The following is a 21,148-nucleotide window of genomic DNA, read 5'->3' as shown; positions in this document are numbered from 1 at the left end:
TAGGGCTGAGTATCTAAGGGAGCGCGAAAGATACGTAGTGACTAAGGACACCAGGAATGCAGCTGTAATAAAAAATAGGGCACTGTAGAACTACAATAGGTATCACGTTGTGAGAGGGATTTAGAAAGATGTCATGGTCCCTGGTTTGACATTCAGCAATGCGGTCTTGTGGGTGAAATCAGAAGTTCAAGCGAGATTGGAAAGAAGCAACGTGGCATAGGTAGACTTGCTTTAGGAGCACACGGCAATACCCCCAATTAGGGCGTACAAGGTGACACAGGATAGACATCGTTTGAGGGCAGGGAAGCTTGAAGCAAGATTGAATTTGAGAAGCGATTGAGATAAATGTGAGAGGAGCATTGGGCTAGGAAAATTTTCAGTTACTTGTACATGAAGAATTTCGATACTAAATGGAGGAAACGAACTCGAAAATTGTGAAGCAAGTATTTAGACAACAGCACAATACCAAGGCAAAAGGAAATATTGGTTAGGAAAAAGGTGAAAGAAACAGGAAGGAACATGTGGAAGATGGAAATGCTTACGAAATCATCACTGGAGACCTACCAGAATTTTACGCAGGAAATCGCAAGTGAAAAAAATCTACGATAATTCTCGCGGTAGTTCTGTGCTTTTTTTCACAACCAGCTTCTTCCTTTGAGGCTGAAGGAAAATCTACAATACATGTAGCTGAATTATATGGCACTGAACGCGTGACAAAGTCATTGTTCTATTTATGAAGATGTGTTAAACTAAAGTATTTCAATTTTTGTGATGTTTATTCAGCACATTCGTGTTTTTTCAACAAAAATGCTTGAAAACTAATTTTATAAACACTTGGTATTATATGTTCACATATTTTATATGCTGAAAGCGTATGAAAGAAACATGATGTGAATGTTTTTTATGTTATTCACAGAAAGTAATTGAGCTTTAAACGCTGATTCAAAGTCGTTTCTACAAACATGGTGACGCTGTCCTCACAACTGTATTGAAGAGGCTGCGAAAGTGTACATCAATAGAAGTGGCGTACGAATTTCTTCATAGTTCATACTAGGCAAGAAAATGTTGGCACAACAGGCGTATCAGCGGGGGGGGGGGGGGTAGAGCCCCCCCACACTTTCTACAGTGGTCACTCTTGGCTGCACATTGGGGTAGGCGTAGTTTTCCATCTCAACTGTAATCACTCAATCATGTGTGTCCTTACGGGAGAATGAAGAATGAAATTGTTACGAGGAAATTTTACAACATAGTGTACTTCTTCCAGCATTTCGGCTATATATATATATATATATATATATATATATATGTGTGTGTGTGTGTGTGTGTGTGTGTGTGTGTGTGTGTGTGTGTGTGTGTACTCGCGTGGAGTGGCCTATATATAGAGCAATGACGCTGACAATAATAGGCCTCAACTCCTGAGACAAAACCATGAAATGGATAAACTAAAGCTATACTCATTTATGCATGACATTCACTTCCCAAGTTTATATATATATATACATACATGGCCGCGTCAAGTGACTACCACGTTTCAATGTTTACACATCGCAAAGCCATGGCTGCTGTAGGGCAGTCGAGTATACACGTGCCTTCGTTTCAGCGAGCACAGGGGCCAATTAGCCGATGATACTTAGTAGAACAAACAAACAATAATGAATGACAGAACCACATGTCGGACTGCCAGAAGACAAACGTGTTGAAGTGCTATCGGGATTCGCCAGTGCCCGTGGAGAGGCTACTATGAAAATACCGAATGGATGGTTTAATTTTCAATAGACACATAAGCCAAAAGTTTGGCGCACAAGATGGAGGCAGAATAAAACAAAAATAACGAATAACGTGAAAAGTAAACAGAGACAATTATAGCAGATTATTTATGCTTTTTTTTCCTTCCACAGCTCTATCCGAAACGACCCTCCTCACAATCTCCCAGCTAGTGGCTCCCAACGTCTGTGTCGGCAGCCAGTATATATATATTTTTTCATATATAAAATCTTGTCAGCGACCAGCTGCTTTTCGGCACCTTTCTGCCATCGTATGTTTTGCAGATGTAAGTTTGAGTCTATGTGCCGTTCCGCAAATGACCACAAAAAGCCAAACTTCTTCACTGGAAGGAGTGCTCGAGCTGTTTTACGAAAACGAACATCTGTTCCACATGGCCTTGCGGGAGATGCATGACCCCACAACAAAACAGCGTTCGGAAATAACCGGAACTAATTACAAAGGTGCCAAGTGCTTCAAGGTAGGCATTAGAAGAAAACTAGAGATTAGTTGGGAATTAAAAAAAAAACTACAGATAAGAGAAAACGGGAAGGTGGCTCCAAAACTCCTGGATGCGACAACGTTTGCAGGCAGCGGCTTTGGGGGCGGGAACGTAAATATGTGCTTGTCGGTCGTCGAATGGGGCACTTTTTGTGTGTGAGAGCGATTGTCGCCAACTAATATGCACTCACTCGCATATTCTCCCTGAAAAACACTGCCTACCTAGCTGTGAAGCAATTTTCAACTGGTTTTTGCGCAAAGGTGTAATGAAGTAAATAAAATTATAAAATTCCAGGATCAGCCCTAAATTGAGAAGAAACAAAATATTTTCACGCAATTTGTTCTGATCATGTGTTCACTGTTGAATGTAAGGTTGAATAGGTTGCAATATCATTAAGAACGTCGTGAAGGAAAATAGACAAAAACATTCTAAATAGCAGGAACGCAAATAGTCGTGTTCGCATATTTAGCCTTTCATCGCTCTTATCGTCTCACAGTTTTCATAATATTCACTACATAACTGCTCACTCTATTGCCAGCACTGAAGTTACAGTCACTAAAATTTCAAAGAGGCTCGAGTCCACTGTTATAAGGTCGCACACATGCTAATTATATTACGTGGCTGTTACATCTGATACTGTTTTGTATGAATACTATAGACGTGTTTGAAGGAAGTAAAAAGTCTATCTTATTTTGTGTTAAATGAACTGTGGCAACTGCAATTGCTGAGGTCGCTTATTCTAAACGAAATGATTTAATTTGAAGCAACGTTTTCTGAAGCGACATACTAACATTTACTATAATGAATTTCGATGCATTAGGAAAGGTGTAGCTCTTCCAGATCAGTTAGTTGTGATCTTGTAGGATCCGAGTAAAATGAGCTCAATATTCTTATTTCCGCGAAACAGGATCGGTGTGCAAGGCTCCATGATTCTCGGGCAAGACAATACCGAAAAGTAGCAAGGGCTGCAGCTATGTAAAAGCAAGATCGGTAATTACCTGGTGGGCACACGCTAGACGGATATTAAAAGATTTCGTGGGTCGCACAGAGATGCACGCGCTCAATTGTAACTGCCACAAGCGCGCCGCGTACGCGATTCCGTAGGCCCTTGCAAAAACTGCACCCCCCCCCCCCTGGTGGCACCGCAGTGATGTTTCGGGAACTATACTCCGTTCCAGAAGTTCCATGCAGCACTGTGGAAGCTACAGGACTTCTAAACCAATCAGGAGGGCGAGCACATCTAAGTGTATCCTTCCGCGCCCTGTCGTCTGCTAGCGGTGAGCGCTGAAGCGAGAGCGGCAAAGCCGTTTCGGGACACTGTGCAACTGCGCAACGAGTTGAGCTGTAATTGTGAAAACGGTTAAATATTCTCCTCGGCCCCATAAAAGCGTGCGTCTTCGAGATGCTTGCTCGTAGACATTTGAGAGATAGGGTTCAGTGGCTCATGTTTCGGTGGAAAGCGCCAAACTAGCCAAATTGGATATGAAAGCATCACACTTCATCAGATTGGTGCTTTACTTGTCTCTATCTGCGCGGTGTAACAGTATGCAAGCCGTACTTGTGCACACATCGCATCCTAATACGCTGTGGTTTTCTCGCTAGGCGTGCAGGATTCGTTAAGAGGAACTCAAGCTGAACGGTTTTACGTCGACCACGATCTCCTGCCCGTGAAGATCTCACCGATCATCTCGTCACCTGCGAACTTTTGGTGCCGTCAGTCGTCTCGATTGACTGTGCTTCGTAGCCCTCGCCGATCGGCGTGTCATCCGTCAACTCTGGTGCTCTGTAGCTCTCACCAGATCGGCCCACCCCGTCCTAGATCTTCTGTGACCATTTCCATCTTTCCTATCTCTTCCCTACCTCTGTGTGTGGGTTCTCTTCGTACTATCATCCTCTATTTTCTTCCTATCTCTTTCACTCCCCTTCTCATACTCCATCCCTCTGCCAACCAGTTGAGGTGCCCTCGTAAGGAGAGACAGTTACGGGTCGGTACTTTTCTCTTTGTTTTCTTTTGATAACCGCTTAGAGTAGTGCAGAATCCCACAGTTTAATGCTGCATATGTAAGTAGACCTCATGCGTTCGCTACGCTACGAATAATGGACGCGTAGTGTGTGTGGTGCCGCTACCTATAACTTTAACACGGGGCACGGTGCATTTGCGATTGTGATTGATCCTGAGTAATCAGGCTAGATGGCTATGCAACGAAAGCGACCTGCTCGATAGGCAGTGCAACACTGATTGTCTCGAGCTGCGTGCAGTTAGTACTGCACCTGTCAATTAAAATACTTGTTTGAACATAGATGTTCTGAATGTTATAATACACGCATAAAGTGTGCACTGTGTTACCAAATGGTGCAGATTCATGTGATGCAACGAGACAGCTGGCTTCATATATAGATTATGAGCAGTCACTTGCATGTGGGCAGTGTCATAAAGCTTCACTGGCGAGGTTTCGTAGATATGTGTTCATTATATAAATAAGGTTTGCGAGTTGCTCTGCACGATCTGTAGGAAACAAGTATTTTAATTGCAGCGATTTTTCGAGGAAATGATGCCTATCTGTTGCCTTAGGCCTATATTTTCACCCATGGTGGACTGCTTGCAATTCCAGTACAACAAAAGCTTCTCGGGTGGTGCTCTTGATTCTCGTAAGCTGCGTGAGTCTACTGTAATAAATACTTTAGCTCTTGGAATCGTGCGAGCTGTTTCATGCTTGTATACAGACAGTCGACTGAGATGAAGGCAGCATACACATAGATGCAATTAAGCCCCGGTTGACAACTGTTTTTGTTTATAACTACAATCAACACACTGCACAATGCATCCCATTTTATGAAAGCTCATTTAAAATTGATTTTCGTATTAAAGCTCATTTGACACCTGTTACACCAATCGGTTATTTTCGTTAGAGTGCTATTGACTAAAACGTGATGTTAACTGTTGCGTATTTCCTGATATATTGTACACTCGTCTGCGAACAGTTTACAATCAATGCCCGTTGTTATGTAATTGAGGAAAATAAATAATACCAGCGCTCCCATTACTGAGCCCCGTGGGATGCCTGAAGTCGCCGGCATAGGAGCAGATGAGATGTTTTCGATAATTACAAATTGGAATCGATCAAATAAAAATATTTTCTTCTATGCAGTGTTGAGACTGTCATCAATCACAGCAGTAATTTTGGCAGATATTTTGGTATGACACACACAGCCAAATGCATTAATGAAGTCTAATAGAAGTGCACCTGTTTAATTATGGTTGGTAATACCTAATGCGAGATCATGAAGCACCTCTGTAAGCTGAGTGACTGGCCATAAGCCTCTTCTAAAACCATGTCTGACATCAACCAGAATGTTTTCTTTGAAATATGTGGTGAAGTTCGTGAGTACAATGTGCTCCAAAATTTTACGTGATGTGCTCGTAAGGGAAATCGGTCTGTGGTTGGATGGTACATCAGTGTCCTGACTTGTAGATCGGCATAATTTTTGCGATCTCCCAATATGCAGGTAGGTCGGACGCGGCGGGCCGTACCCATGCGCTCTTTCATCCACTTGCCGGGGCACTGACAAAGCCGCGTATTCAAAAAAAAAAGAAAGAATGAAATAGCCAAGGTCACGAGGCATGAGTGACGTTTTTCATTTGCCCCTCCTATCCCTCCCTGCTCAGTTTCGAGCGCTTTTGTCGGGACGAAAAAAGAAAGAGTGAGATTGAAGCGTGTGACAAATCTTTGGAACTCCGCTAGTGCTAGAGGTATTCTTAAAACTTCTGCGGTGTTCAATTTGTGAGGTAATACGCTGTTGCAGTGAAATAATTCCGTGGTTTCTCAAAAAAGTGTTCCAGGCTCCTTAAACGACAGACGCACCGGTACGCAAGAGATGTACTCGGAAACAATTTTTCGTGTGAAAGTAATTGGTTGCGCCTGTAGGTTGGTCGTAAAGACGCAACATGCTATATGTTTATGGCGCCGGCCGAGGATTTGTTTTTCTTGCCTCACAATAAAAGCCGAAAGATGTGTTAATCAGTGGATTAGACAGCATGATTACAAGGTGCGAAAACGTGCCCTTGGACGCCGAGCTATATATTGTAGCGATTGAGGGTGAGTGCCATATTGTAACACGGGTTTTTTTTTATTGCAACAGGGAATTCTGAACCCATTTCATTGATGAAGCCTAATTGAAACGTGTCGACACCCCGTGTGCGAGCACATTATCAATTTAACTAACTACAAAAAGACTACGCTATATTGGTGGGGTACTCATTAATATTATTATTATTATTATTTACAGGGTTTTACGTGCGCTAACCACGACATGATTATGAGGTGCGTTATAGTATAGAAGGCTCCGGATATTTCAACCATCTTCGTGATATTTTTTTACGGACACAAATTTATGGCTGTCCATCTTGCCCCTGGAGCTTGCTTTTCTTTTGGTTTCATTGCACATATATGTATTTTCGCCCATCTCCCAATGAATCAGTTGAAGTAGGCGCTGATGGCATGTCTTCTTTGTACTTGTCCTCGGTAAAATTCTGCGCTACCTACCACGACTCTTCAGTTACACCTGCAGCCAAATGTCTACAAGCCACGAAAAATGTTAACTATATATGAACAAGTTGTCGGAGACGGCTAGTGACATCATAAGCATATGACCGCCTTTGGGTAATTTAATATTCGGGGATGTTTTTCTGGCAAGGAACAAGGGGCAGTTTCGGCATTGCCTTCACCCTCGCGGTTTCTCAGCATGCAAGTACCTGTTTCCCGTTTTCACCAATGTTAATTATAAGACCTTGGGCCCGTACTAACTTTATGACTACTAACAAAACAATAATAATTTAACTGCACGTTTGGCGTTCAGCATGTAAGTGAATGAAGCTATACTGCACTGCTTGTACATTTTTTATATTTATATTTGGTAGTAAATGGGAAGGTACGCTACGTTAGAACCGGCTATTCCATCATCAAGACAGTAATGTACAAAAAGAAACACAAAAACAAGAAAAATTAGGAATAAAAGAAAAAGAAACTAGTTTAAGCAAGCACAAGCTGCAAGTATATTGATTTCACCACGGGCGTGCGCGCGGACGCAGCAAGCACATTATTTCATCGATAACTTGGTCAGCGGACTTCCGCTCAGTGGGAAACGGGTGGCTGAGGTGATATCTGGGCGTTGAAGAGCACCGCTGCAAACACGCATGAGTTGCCATTGTTTTCAGAGCACGTAATGGACGATATATAGTTAGCACAGTTCCCGAGTCCTTTTCAGACAATACAGATTTTTGCTAAAAATCCTGTAGCAGTAAATATATGCCATGGCGAAATAATTTGCAGCCGCTTAAACGACACCACTGCGAATGATTAACAATGCTACTTTATTAACCTTTAATTGTTCTCCTGAGGGTCGTTGTTTATAATGGAGAGCTGTATAGTGCATAACGACTTTTGCAATACCCATTTTTTAAACGTCACAAAAGCTGCTCGAAATTTGAGACAGTCGTCACCGTATCTTTAGGGTAATATCGAACTTTTCGTCACTTGGCGTGCATGGCGCTTGAGACAACTATAGATAGAGTTTAAAAATATGCTGACAAACTCGATGAAGACGCAACCAAATGCATGTTGATGACCGTTGCCTGTAGTATCTGGCACTACTTTTTGTATTCTTGTTATTCGCCTCATTAGGCATTATTAGTTTTCCTTTGAAACAAGGAAGCTGGCAAAAAATTCCAGTGAGAAAGTTGTAGATAGCCCTGAATATCATCCTATTCGAGGTTTTTTTTGTATCATATATTAGTAATTTTGTTCTTGCTACAGGTACGGAATACCCCGTAACATAGCTTGCGCGCCTATGCACGCTGGGACTGCTATGCTCCTTAACGAACGCGTGGAAATAATCATATCATTCGGCCGGGTGTGCAGCGTCAATGAAAAGGTCAGTGTGATATGAAACACTTGTTGCGTTCGGCAGCACGAGCAATTACCGATGAGTATTGTTATTGCTTCCATAAATCACAGCAATGAAAGCATACCATTTCTGCACTGAATTTTATGGAGCGTTACAATCGCGGCGCGCATGTGGGCACGTCACGTGTGTGACAAATGAGTGCTCAAAAAATCGCGCACCTCCGAATTTCGCTGACAGCAACGATACCAGGCGCCAGAGTGCCGCGCCAAGGTCAATGTAAAAGAGGAAAGCAAACACCAGAGGACTCCTCGGGCGCACTGTAACTCCCCCTCGGAAGCACAGTTTCGCCGACCAACCTCCTTGCATGAAAAAGATATCGCTAGAAAGTTGTTCAAGGGGCGTCATGATAGAGTTGCGCCATTTGTCGCTGATGGTCATGTCGATGTTCCTCGAAACATCGCGCCCTTTTCCCAGCCTTGACTGTGCAACGCACCGAAGAATTTTCTGGAAACTAGCGAGAAGGTATTTAAGCGAGCAGCGGAGACGGCCGGGCCCAGGTGTGGGCAATTTAGCTACTTTGTAGCTAGGTCTAGCTACTTTTGGACTCTGCCAGCTACAGAGAAATTTCGTTTAGCTACGAGTAGCTATTCTAGCATTTTTTCCCAAATTTAGCTCCTTATTTAGGTATATTCGCCAACTCTAGCTGTAGTGTTATGATATTTTTATTTATCAGTGCTGGGAGAGAAATGCTTTTACACATCTTATATATGAAACCCACATGCATTTCGTTCAAAAAACAAGCATAGGGGATATTGTTTGAGTTTTTGAACCGTAGACGTTTTAGAAAACTGAAGTTATCTAAAGAAGAAGAAAAATCACGGGAATCGCACCGACAAAACGTGCGAGTTTTCATCCCCTTTAATTCACCTTAATTTAAGACAAAATGTCATGGCACGCTCTGCCGCGCTGGTCTAGCGGCTAAGGTACTCGGCTGCTGACCCGCAGGTCGTGCTATTGAATTCCGGTTGCAGCAGCTGCATTTTCGAAGCAGGTGAAAATTGTGGTAGGACCGCGTGCTCAGGTTTGGCTGCACGTTAAGGAACCACCCCAGGTGGTCGAAATTTCCGAAGCCTTCCAGTATGGCACCTCTCATAATGTTATGGTAGTTGGAATGTTAAACACCACACAGCAATCAACAAAGTGTCATGACACACACACACACACACACACACACACACACACACACACACACACACACACACACACACACACACACACACACACACACACACACACACACACACACACACACACACACACACACACACACACACACACACACACACACACACACACACACACACACACACACACACACACACACACACACACACACACACACACACACACACACACACACACACACACACACACACACACACACACACACACACACACACACACACACACACACACACACACACACACACACACACACACACACACACACACACACACACACACACACACACACACACACACACACACACACACACACACACACAGAGAGAGAGAGAGAGAGAGAGAGAAAGCCAGATGACACTAACGCAGCTTGCCAAGTGGATGTGGTTCAGAAATTGGCATGATAGCTTCATATTGAGTGACAAAAGATGATGCTCTGCAAATGCTGACATCATGCAATATATGCACCACAGGGGTCAGTGTCGTTTACCGCCACAGCACCATACTTGGACTGCCCTTTTACGAATTTCAAGGGAGAGTTTTTGCTATGTTTGTTTGCGATTACATAGTGCAGATTCTATATTTTTGTTTTTTAATACGTGCTTTGTTAACTGACTTCCAGCTATTTCACCAGCTGAGACATCAAAGCTCAACATTATTTCATGAATGAGTGATAGGAATTTGATAAAAATGATAAGGAATTGGAGACAGACTCACTTCAGTGACACAGCAGTTTAAAGCAATTCACCCGCTGATGAGCATGGCTAAGATGGATATCTGAGGTTTAACGTCCCAAAACCACCATATGATTATGAGAGACGCTGTAGTGGAGGGCTCCAGAAATTTCGACCACCTGGGGTTCTTTAACGTGCACCCAAATCTGAGCACACGAGCCTACAACATTTCCGCCTCCATCGGAAATGCACCCGCCATAGCCGGGATTCGATCCCGCGACCTGCGGGTCAGTATAGCCGAGTACCTTAGCCCCTAGACCACCGCGGCGGGGCAATTCATCGTAGCGCGTATTGTTGTTTGTGTCCGTTGTTTTAGTGTATCTGATTGTATTGTGTATCCCGCTGTGTGTGTGGTGACATATTGTATTCGCCTATGGCCGAGAGTACATAATTGTGTGTTGTTATATCGGTCGTGTTTGAGAACATATTTCTGTTTTGTTTATCAACTCTCGGCTCTGGCTCTTTCACGGGACCACAGCCAGCGTCTGTTGGCGTGCCAAATAGGACCACCTCTAAATTGTCCGTGCTTTCGTGGTGCAGTTCGGGGGGGGGGGCAATACTTTAGCCCTTGGAATTAGCCCGGCCAGCACCTCCCCAATTAACAGGATCAGTGACAACGGGGTAAAATATGTTTTCTTTTGGGGCTTCTGTAGTAACAACTAAAAAGTCACTATTGTCTAAAAATTTTGCAAGCGATATAAACTGACCTTACTGCCTGACTTCGTTGCTTTAAAAGTTGGAATATTATTTCTTAATAAGCAATTATTCAACACTGCCAAAGCAGTGGGACTTACTCCATGCTATTGTAAGCAAGATGCCACGTCGTCATAGAGTACGTCAGCATGTAACAGGGGCGCCCTGTGTCATGCGCGCGCAATAAGAATGCCACTCAACCGCTTCGGCTTGAAACGAACGGCACTCATATATGTGTGTGTCATTATTTCTGAATCGGCTCTTGCAGCACCGCACATAAGCTCAGTATATACACATTAAGAAATATAAGTACATAAGTGTAAAGCAGGATTACCTTGCGCCTGGCAAGTGGCTCTCCCATGCGCAGCAGTTCCTCGTCACGGAGAAATTCACCACTGATGGACATGACCGGCACTTGCGGGAACAGTTCCACCAGCTCCTGAAGTTCCTGCGTATCCTCCATGCAATTCTGCAGGACGATAACAAACGTGTCCCTGGGGCTGTTGCAATTGCTGCTGATGATGTTGCTGCTGCTGCTGTCTCGGCTGCAGTTGCTGGTACTGCTGCCGACTCGAGTGGGTCGAGTACTGCAGGAGATGTGGGCGCACCGACTGCTGCGAGGGTGGTTGCTGCTGCGGCATGGGCTGAACTCTCGACGAAAACTGCTGAGCAGGCTGCGGACATGCATTGCATCGCGCTGCTGGAACAGGCGCATGAGGGACACGGCCACAACTCTCCCCGTATGTTCTTCTTTCCAATGGGTTGTCAGGCTGCGGCCGTCCTCCGTTGGGATACGAAACGAGTGGAACAGCATGACACCCGGTGCCACATTCCGCAGGCACGGGTCTCGAACTGGTCGCCGCAGTACAGCGCGTCGGAGCAGCTTGGACAATTTTTCCAACCGGCTGCGCTTGAAATTGCACTGGCGGCGGTACTGGGGCGCCAGGGCATCGCGAGCCACCGTAGCAGGGCACGAACTGCTGTTGCCCGCCTCCCCCGCTGCAGCAGGGCTGCTGTTGCTGTTGCTGCTGCTGCGGCGGAGGTGGCGGCTGTTGCTGGGGCGGCGGCGGCGGGGGCAAGGTGTAAGTGGGGACGGGCCGAACAGAAAGGCTCCCGTTATTCCTCGGTGCACACTGCACGCCTTGGTAGGGTCGTCCCGACGTCGCATAGTTATAGTTTTCGACCGGTGGTACACAACCACACAATTTGGGGACAGCTGGCTCTGTACCTGTTGAACAACTGCGAGAAAGCACGAGAACATTCCATCAGCGCCCCAAGCGCTGACAGTAAGCATGCAAAGCAACTGACATAACAAGGGACGTCCTCTGTGACAACCCACATTATTATAACACGTACACCTTTAGCCATTAACGTGTAGAAAAATCAGTGCCATTTTCAAATACGGGAACGATGTCGGGAACGTTTCGGGAACTTTGCAGCCGAGAGGGTGACTAATAGTACTTACTATTGCGCAAGATGATGCACATTCAATAATTATTCATTCATTTAACACTAACAACATTAATACTGCTTCAACTCTAACAACTCTACGCGGGAAAGACGTGCTAACAAAATTCAACACGGGTAATTACTTGTTCACGATCGAAACTATACCGTTATGAGCACACCGTGTTTCGCGTACCAACATCATATCGTACTGTTGCTCTCCGTGTATGGCCCCAACGCGAGTCTGGCAAGACTATTTTTAAATAATTTCCCAGGTTTAACGTCCCAAAAGCATCATAACATTATGAGAGACGTAGTAGTGGAGCACTATGCACCCAAATCTATGCATACAGGCCTCAAGCATTTTCGCTTCAATTAGAAACGCGGCCGCCGCGGCTGGGATTCGATCCCGCGACCTACGGGTCAGCAGCTGAGTGCCCTAGCCACCAGACCACCACGGTGGGTAAATCCGGCAAGATTTGCTAGGGGCCAGATGAAGCTAGATCCCGTTGGCTATGAAAATTATCATGCGAGCGGAAATTCACTGAAAACTATATTAGTGCATATAGCTCGCTAAAAGAATCAAGATAATGTTTTCGGCAATTTAATTCACTAAAGAGGTAAATGAAAAATAATAATACATTGCAGAGAGTGGATACCATAAGCTGCATTTGTAAACTAGGCCTTTAAATCTCCAAAGCGGCCATACGTAAAGCGAAAAATGAAAGCTTTGCAGGGCAGAAAAACACATTTCGTATCAAATACTGTTATCGATGCCTCCCTAAAACTTCATGGACTACTCTTTGAGATGTAATAGGTTTGGAAACCATTCGAAAACGTCTATTCTAGCAAACCTACATCAGTCTAGAATCATTAAGCTTTGAGGTGGCTTCTCTCTGAATGTTGAGGACGTTTCACGTGCCAGAATAGTTTGGTATAAATGAAAAAAAAATATTTTTCGAAGTTACGTTCTGGGTTAGAGTCCCGAATAAGTGTGCCTTCATATTTTTTTTCCATTCTGCCTCTGCTGAAAGAAGGCCGCCACAGCCATCAATTGAACCAACAGCATGGTGGTCAGAGTAGAACAACAACCTCCACCCTGGTGTGTCGTACAGCGATCCACCTTTTCTTATATTGTATGGAAATCAGCAGATTTCAGGGGCGGCAAAAGAGAACTCAGAATGCCACTACCAAGAACCCTTGCATCAGCCGCCGCGGTGGTACAGTGCTTACAGTCCTTGACGTTACACCCGAATGTCATGAGTTAGATCCTACAAAAGTGGGAGTTGTATCTCTCTCTAAATGATTATGCAAAAAAAGTAGTGAAATGTTTCGCCCGTTACTGTTCATTTTTAAAATTACACCTTAACCGGTCGACACAGGGCTGGGGTAAAAGAAATAAAAGATATAGTGAGGGAAACACAAGAGAAAATAATAAACAGAGAAATAGCTAGGACACACTCGATCTGCCTTCCTCAGCGCGCCCAAGCCACCGCAACACGTAACCATCTGGAAAAGCCCTCCGAGTAGGCCGGAGAAATTATTCGACGAAGAAGAATGATAGGCCAAAGTAGCACCCTAAATGATGGAAGTGCGCAAAGCACTCTGCTGGGCGCGTAGCCCAGACACGAGTAAAAAAAACGAGTTCAGTTCAACTCACGGGTGAGAGTCCTGTTGGTATCGATGTGGTCGTAATACAACCGGTTAAATCCTCTGCTCGGTGGCCTCGTGTGAAGCAAGGGCTACAGCACATAATCCACGCACCGGAGAGTCCACCGGCAAAATCATAAGTACAGCACGAACCGTGGTGGCAAGCGCCACCATCACCGCGTCCTTGGGGTCGAGCTCAGAGGCTGGCGAGGGGGTCGTTGAGCTCGACGACACGACGCAGGAGGCGCACTTGTAGGGCGTCGAGGGGTGGTTGCCGACGTCGATCGGTGACCACCGTTGAGAACATCACGAAAGGAGCAGCCCTTTCACGATCACCGCACCACCACGCTTGTCATGTTGACCGCGTTCCTGGCTTTTTCCAGCGCTCGGCGGCACGTCATGGGGCCATCCGAAGAAGCAAGAATGACGGCGGCCTTGCACTGAATCTCCCAGGAAGGGTAGTGCGGTTCGTTGGCTGGATGTTCGCCACTGTAGTTTATGTAGTGAGTGAACTCTGCAGAGCACAATACGTTCGTGCTGCTGCCGCCGCAACGGAGGCAGAGCTCGTCACGCGAGCAAGTGTTCGTGGTGTTGCCGTACCGGCCAAAACAGGCGCATGGCAGGGGCTGAAGTTGGTGTGGATGAAGCAGTCTGCATAGCTTGAAAAATATTCCCACAAGAAATTGCCATTGCTCTGGGCAACGCGGACTTCGGGAACGAAGAGAAACGCTAACGGTACGACTACGAGCGATGAAGCCAGCCGCAATGCACGAGCTGGCCCTGCATGCGCACGGTACCCCACCGAACGGCCAACGCGCGTGAAGAAGAGAACGAGGGTGCTCGAGGCAGAGGCTCACAAGGACTACCGACCTTCGGATCTTGATATTTCGAATCACCAGCAGCCTCACCTCCACAGGTCGCCCAATTCAGTTTCCCGGGTTTGGACTAGACGAACGTTGCCTAGGTGCGTTTGGAAAGGAATGTGGGCTTGGCGAGCGCTTACGTTGAGGGGATGGTGACCACGGTTGATTACGACGATGCAGGTCGAAGCTCTGACGTGAGCAAAAGTATTCCTCGATGTCGGATGGCCTTCGCCATGTCGCGGACTCGGTGCGTTGATCGCGAATCCCCGAATACCAGCTTGACAGCATCGGCAAAACCGGTACAGATGGCCAGCCTCTCCCCAGTGGAAGCACAGGGGCCTACGTTCCATATCTCGTCATACATCGCTGTTTCGAGGTCTTGTCTCTGTCGAAAGAGGTACGCTGCAAGTTGCCTCTACAATATGGCGCGGGCTACGTGTTGTCGGTGCGTGAGTACCTTGTGTCTCGATAGGCGCACAGTGGACAGCAGGCCGCCTGGGCACCTCAGGTGTCAATGTTGCATCACCTGGGGCTCCCGTGCGGCCTGCCGAATTTCTTCTCGGACAACATCCGCAATAGACAATTCCGGTGAAGCGGGTGGCTGCAGCTTGTGTAGTTCCTCCCTGACCACGCAGACGCACCGGGGGGCGACGAATTTTGAGAGAAATGCTTAATGGAATCGCGACACACGGCGAGAAAGTTTGTCTTCTTTTCCACCGGTCGGTAAAAGACTGTGCCATCACGATTCCTCACGATTGTGCGGGAGGCAGGGGCCACAGGCTCAAGCACCAAGGTCGTGTTGACGTTGGTGGCTTGGTTGGGAGAGATGGTCGGAGTAAGGAAAGAGAAAGTCAGAGTGGCTTCCCCTTTAACGACAATAGTATTTCTTGGTGACCATCAACAAAAAATTTCCGTCCGTCCGTCCGTCCGTCCGTCCATCCGTCCGTCCGTCCGTCTGCCTGTCCGTTCGTCCGTCCGTCCATCCGTCTGTCTGTCTGTCGGTATGTCTGTCTGTCTGTCTGTGTCTGTTAGTCCCCCCTTAACGGTACCTCAAACGGCACCAAAGTTACCAAACGATACTCCAAACGGCCAACCGCATCCGCAGTGCCCACCAATATTGCTCAAGATTCAGCGTTCATACATGTGCGATTGTCAATCAAAAAGAAATTATTCGCATATATTAGGCAGCATAACAACACGTCAATATTATATATGTGTGTCTCTTACTAGAAAAGGCATACATAATTCTAAGGACCATAGCGTTTATCACGTTGCGCTGACCATGCAACCTTTTGGTGAGACAACACGGTGGTGGCCCTTGCCCGTCGCCTTGCGTTCTACACCTTATCATCTCAGAGACCGGCGCGCATGGCGCGCGCCCCTTTTTCCAGGATAACTCATGTGTGACGTGACTTGATGCGCTCGTTCGCCTCCGCTGCATGCTCGAGGCACTCTAACGCAGCGCCTCCAGAATACCATTCACCAACTTTCGTGCGCAGTACATCAAATATACGTTTTGTTCACTCTCTCTAGACGCAAGACTATCATCTTTCGATGACAGTCGCGGTATAACAAGCAGTTACGGGGCCAATTTTTCGCTCGCTCGTCGAGTCTGATGTGGCTGGCAACGAGGCTGCGTGTGGTGCTCCCAGGAGGAGCTGGAACTGATGACGTGTCGGTTTCTGTTGAATCCGCACGAGAAGGGGTGCCCTGAATGCAGCTTTTTTCTTTCACGCCCGCGGGCGTTGGTGGCGCGCCCTGTCGGAATGACTTGAGAAGGAGCTTGCGGTGATGACATCAGTCACCGATTCCGCAGGCTTTGACGAGGCTTGTGTATCAGGTATCTTTTCAATGACTTCCGTCTTCTTCTTCACGCTTTTGGGAGCAGCTGCTTGCAGCTTATGCCTAAGCCGGGCCACTACTTTGGCTCAACGCTGCGTATGGGCGGCGTACAGCACCCTTGCTTTCATGTGTGATGGTAGGCCAGGGAGTTTGGCCCCTGTCCTTTGAAGAAATCATCGACATTCCACTTGGTCTCCATGTATAGCCCTTAAAAGGGCAGCGCGTACGGAGGTGCGAAGTGCGCCTAAGAAAAAAAAAAAACACACTGGCAGAAGCGCAGGAAAAAAGCGGGCTCTTGATTTGAAAGTTCAGGCCATACACCTCCTGCCACATTTTCGGTGTAGAAGATAATACTACAGACCGGTGTATTCTAATTCAGACGGTTGTTAAAGAGCCCCAAGTGGTCGACTTTTCGGGAGCCCCCCCCCCCGCCCCCCTGCGGAGCACCTCATAATAATGCCGTGGTTCTGCCAAGTAAAACTCGAGCGTTTGCGAGAACCCTTGTATCAAATTAAAAAAAAACTATTCTCGTCATGCGATATTGAAGCTTAATCATACGCCGTGGAAACATTACCATGCATAAACTCTGACCCGATGCTTCGCAATATTTCCAGTCTAAGTTATGTTTACATATCTGGGAGTCCTATAATCCGTATACGCAGGCACAATACTTCAGTCGAACCCACTTATATCTATACCAGTTTTAACAACATATCTGTTAATAGAACAAGAAGCTGCTACACCATCCACTTTCATATGCCTTTTATGGTGAAAAAGACCGCTTACTATAATGCCTCTGTGCGACACTATAGGCTATAACGATGAGCTCTGGATTTTCGGTGTGCGTGCAAAAAGGAAATTGAAGGAAAAATACTTGAAAAGAAAGGAGAAAATGACAAACTCAAGCTGCCCATTCTTCACTCACATAGCCAACGACTCCTAGCGCCCTTTCGGATTTACAATATGCTTCACGGCATAGTAACCTGGCGTAGCGACAAAACTAACTTTCAAAATCTGCAATGGCAAAGACGCCGTGGTGGTTTCAATTAATGACCTGTCAGACATCTAATTTGAATAGAAAGTTGAGAATCCAAAGTTTTTCAGTGTCCGAAACATCAGGCGTTGTCACGCATTGACTCGACTGGGTTTGTGGTGGTCCCGTGAAAGTTATCGCACTTTAAAGGGTGTCTGAAAAATCTGAGCTAAGCGGCTATTTGGGCGAGTTGGTAGACCATGATAGAACAGTGCTCACACATGGACACAAAAAAAACAGTGTCATCGGTTTTGTGTTCATGTGTGTGCACTGTTGGCATATTTTATCTGACAATATATTTTTCTCTCGGCAGCCTGCTTTCCCCCTATACTGATTTTCTATGGAACCTGTTTATAGCAATTACGGTTTATTAGGAATAATTTTCGAGGCACATGAGTATGGTTATTAGTAGGTTGGGCTGTATATGCCTTTAGCAAATTCGTCTTGAGGACCCTACCTTGGTTTCACTTCAGTTCACAAAGTGAGCCCATACAATATTTTCGAAGTGCAACTTTTCGACTTCGTTTGAGGTTAAATGATCAGAAAACTCTCCGAAATGAATGATTGACGTCAGTGTCCGTGTGGAGTGACTGATACCATAGTCGCTTACCCAGGTTATATCTGCCATGGTTAGGCTGGGTATATTTGCTCAGAAACTTCACACAGCTATAGGCCTACTTCGCGTGGTAATCTCCGAAATTAGTTCAAATGAGAATTTTGCGTTTTACATATAATAAATATAGTTTATGATAATGTTATTAGCAATATATTTATTGCTACTAACTTCTGGGAAATTCAATTCGTAACGATATGATTATGACAAGCACTGTGGTGGAGTGTTTCGGAAATTTCCACCGCCTCATGAATTTAAATCGTAAAACTAAACCCAAGCACACGGGCGTCTAGCGCTTTGCCTAATAAATTGCTGCCGCGACAGCCGGAATTCAATCCCGTGACCTGTGGGTCAGTACTTAAGCACCATAACCAATGCACAACCCCGGAAGGTCCGCCCCTTTACGGAGAAAGGCTGTCACAAAACTCACAATGCCAATTCACTACAGTCTCACGTAAACATGAGTACTCTGATGATGTGTGCCAACGCACCATGATATGCAGAGGCTGCCGCATTGAACAGTACAGACGTCATCTCGGGTGCATTCCTATGGCGGCCGCATCTAAAAAGGCTCGCGTACTATGCAAGGTAATTCTGATCAGAACGTTGGACCAAAGTCCAGCGGGAATTCATCAAGGTGCGAAACGTTGCTGTAATCGTTGCATGGCGCGAACAACAACGCGTGTATATAGCTGGTGATGTGCATGCTTCTGAGGCGCAACTCCAACAGTGTTTCACGGATCGATTATTTGGCGTACGTCACCACCAGGGGATGCATGGTTGCATGTGAGAACGAACATTAATGCGCTGCCGAGTGGTTATTTGACGTGGCCGCAATAGTTGGCTAATTTTGGCACTAGAACGCGATGTGCAACTGAACTGACCACAGCAGCCGCACCATACAAAGACTAAGACAGCAGGCATACAGTGGCTCGCTTTGTCATCTACAAGACAACACAACACATGGCAGGTTGCGTGCGTGAATTTAAACATATGACAGGAAAATAATCTCTATGGTCGTCGTGTGATGATCGTTGCTTTTCACTGAGATACCACAGAGGATAAACATGCTCGGTGCTTTACAGCTTCCTTTTTTAAAAAATGCTAACAATACTGAATTTATTGGGTTCCTATCATTTGCGTAATTCGTGCCGCCAGCAATTTTATTATCTTTAAAAAGTATTATACGTATTAGAACATGGTGAGTTATCACTACACTCAATGTACATGCTTAAATTTTCTTACTCTTTATTTTCCAGTATCTTCAATGTACATGCTTGCACCATTTGAATTTGCTCTGTATTGAACATGTATTTATTTACCGTGAGAGTTAGGCACATTTCACTTATTGTGACATACGTTCCTTTTCTATAGCATTTCGCCCGTGGTGTCTATGGGTGTTTCTTTCTTTGTGTGGTTGTTCATTCGGCGCGACAATTGGTAAATCTGTGCATGCATTGAGATAACAATGCAATTTCGACTTTGCCCATCATGATTGTGTAGCTATGACTACGAACTGTGAGCGCATAAGTATACCCTGAATATGAACCAATAATAGTATCTGGGGTTTTACGCCCCAAAACCATGATATAATCATGAGACTCCGTAGTAGAGGACTCCGAAAATATTTGACCAGCTGTTATTGTTTAACGTGCACTGACATCGCATAGTACACAGACCATTTAGCCTCCACCGAAATACAACCGCCATGGCAGGGATCAAACCTGTGACCTTCGGCTCAACAGGCAATCACCTCGAGCACCGATACACCAATGTGGACTTAATACAAGTCACTCGTGGAAGTCAACACCCTGTGCGTACATGCGCGCCTACACTACAGTCTTGAAGAAAAGAAGGGTACACCCTAAAAAATATCGAGTAAAAAGGGTGTCTTTTTGTCCCACAACAATAATCGTCATCAGGCTTGCGTGCGCTTCCTTTCTTGAAAACTCAGCGCTGGCCACTTCCTTATTGAGAATGCAATGTAACCCTGATAATGGGCATGTCGATCGTGACCGGAATGTACCTGGCGCGGGGCGATAGCGCAAGGATGGAACGCAGTGTAGATGACGATTATTGTTGTGGGACAAAAAGACAACCTTTTTTCTCGCTCTTTTTTTAGAGTGTAAACTTAAGGGCTTGTTCACATTCCCAGAAACAGCTAGAATGACAAATGACAGAGAATTATGCCAGGTATAGTGGATATTAAAAGGAGTAATTGCCAAGTGATTGTGAAGAAAGAAAAGTGAATGAATAGATAATTTTCCGTGGGCAAGGACCGAACCTGTGACTTTCGAATAACCCATCCGATGCTCTACTAACTGTTCCCCCTATTCATATAATGATGTATGTATGTGCATTAAACGTGGGAGTGTCAATCAGCGTCAGCGCCGCCTGTTGCCATTGCGGCGAGTCTGAGACACTGGTTTTTTTTTTGCCATAGGGAGACCAGCACTCGATAGGTGGCGCGCCGAAAAAGAACTGGCGGATAGTCGCGACACAACTTAGCTGCTTGCTTCCAGACGACCGGCTGCGGTGTACCCCGGTGGGAGCCCGCGCGTGCGTCGAAAAGCCATGGCGCCAGCAGTACTGCACTGTGGTTTAAAGAAATAGCTTTGTCTGAACGCTACTCTCCCACGAATAACACTAAAAAATGGAGGGAAGTTCTGCAAAGTGGACTGCTTCTATGCATATGGACAGTGCTGTGCCGTGATGGTGACTCCCTCGTCCTCATTTTCTGGTTGCGTGCTGGGTTTTGTGTTAAGCTAGTGCAGGCTGACAAGCCCCCATTGATAAGTCCGTGCTGCGACGATTACCGCGCTGCACACAACTGCAGCAAAGCAAAACAAACAAAGACAAAGGAAG

At 45.8% G+C, this 21,148-nt stretch overlaps 1 protein-coding gene across 2 annotated transcripts in view; it reads right to left on the bottom strand.

Moving 5' to 3' along the window:
* LOC142788257 (uncharacterized) overlaps positions 1–21,148 on the bottom strand; it is a 43,611-nt gene that overhangs the window by 6,926 nt on the left and 15,537 nt on the right. For both annotated transcript variants that reach the window (XM_075884862.1, XM_075884861.1), the window contains exon 3: positions 11,171–12,075. In XM_075884862.1, the coding sequence (XP_075740977.1) occupies positions 11,171–12,075 (905 nt within the window). The remainder of the gene's footprint in view (positions 1–11,170; positions 12,076–21,148) is intronic.

This window comes from Rhipicephalus microplus, unplaced genomic scaffold (assembly GCF_043290135.1).
Source record: "Rhipicephalus microplus isolate Deutch F79 unplaced genomic scaffold, USDA_Rmic scaffold_49, whole genome shotgun sequence".
Lineage (NCBI taxonomy): Eukaryota > Metazoa > Arthropoda > Arachnida > Ixodida > Ixodidae > Rhipicephalus > Rhipicephalus microplus.
Note: the sequence above shows the minus strand (reverse complement) of the source record. Positions and strands in the feature narration are given on the sequence as shown.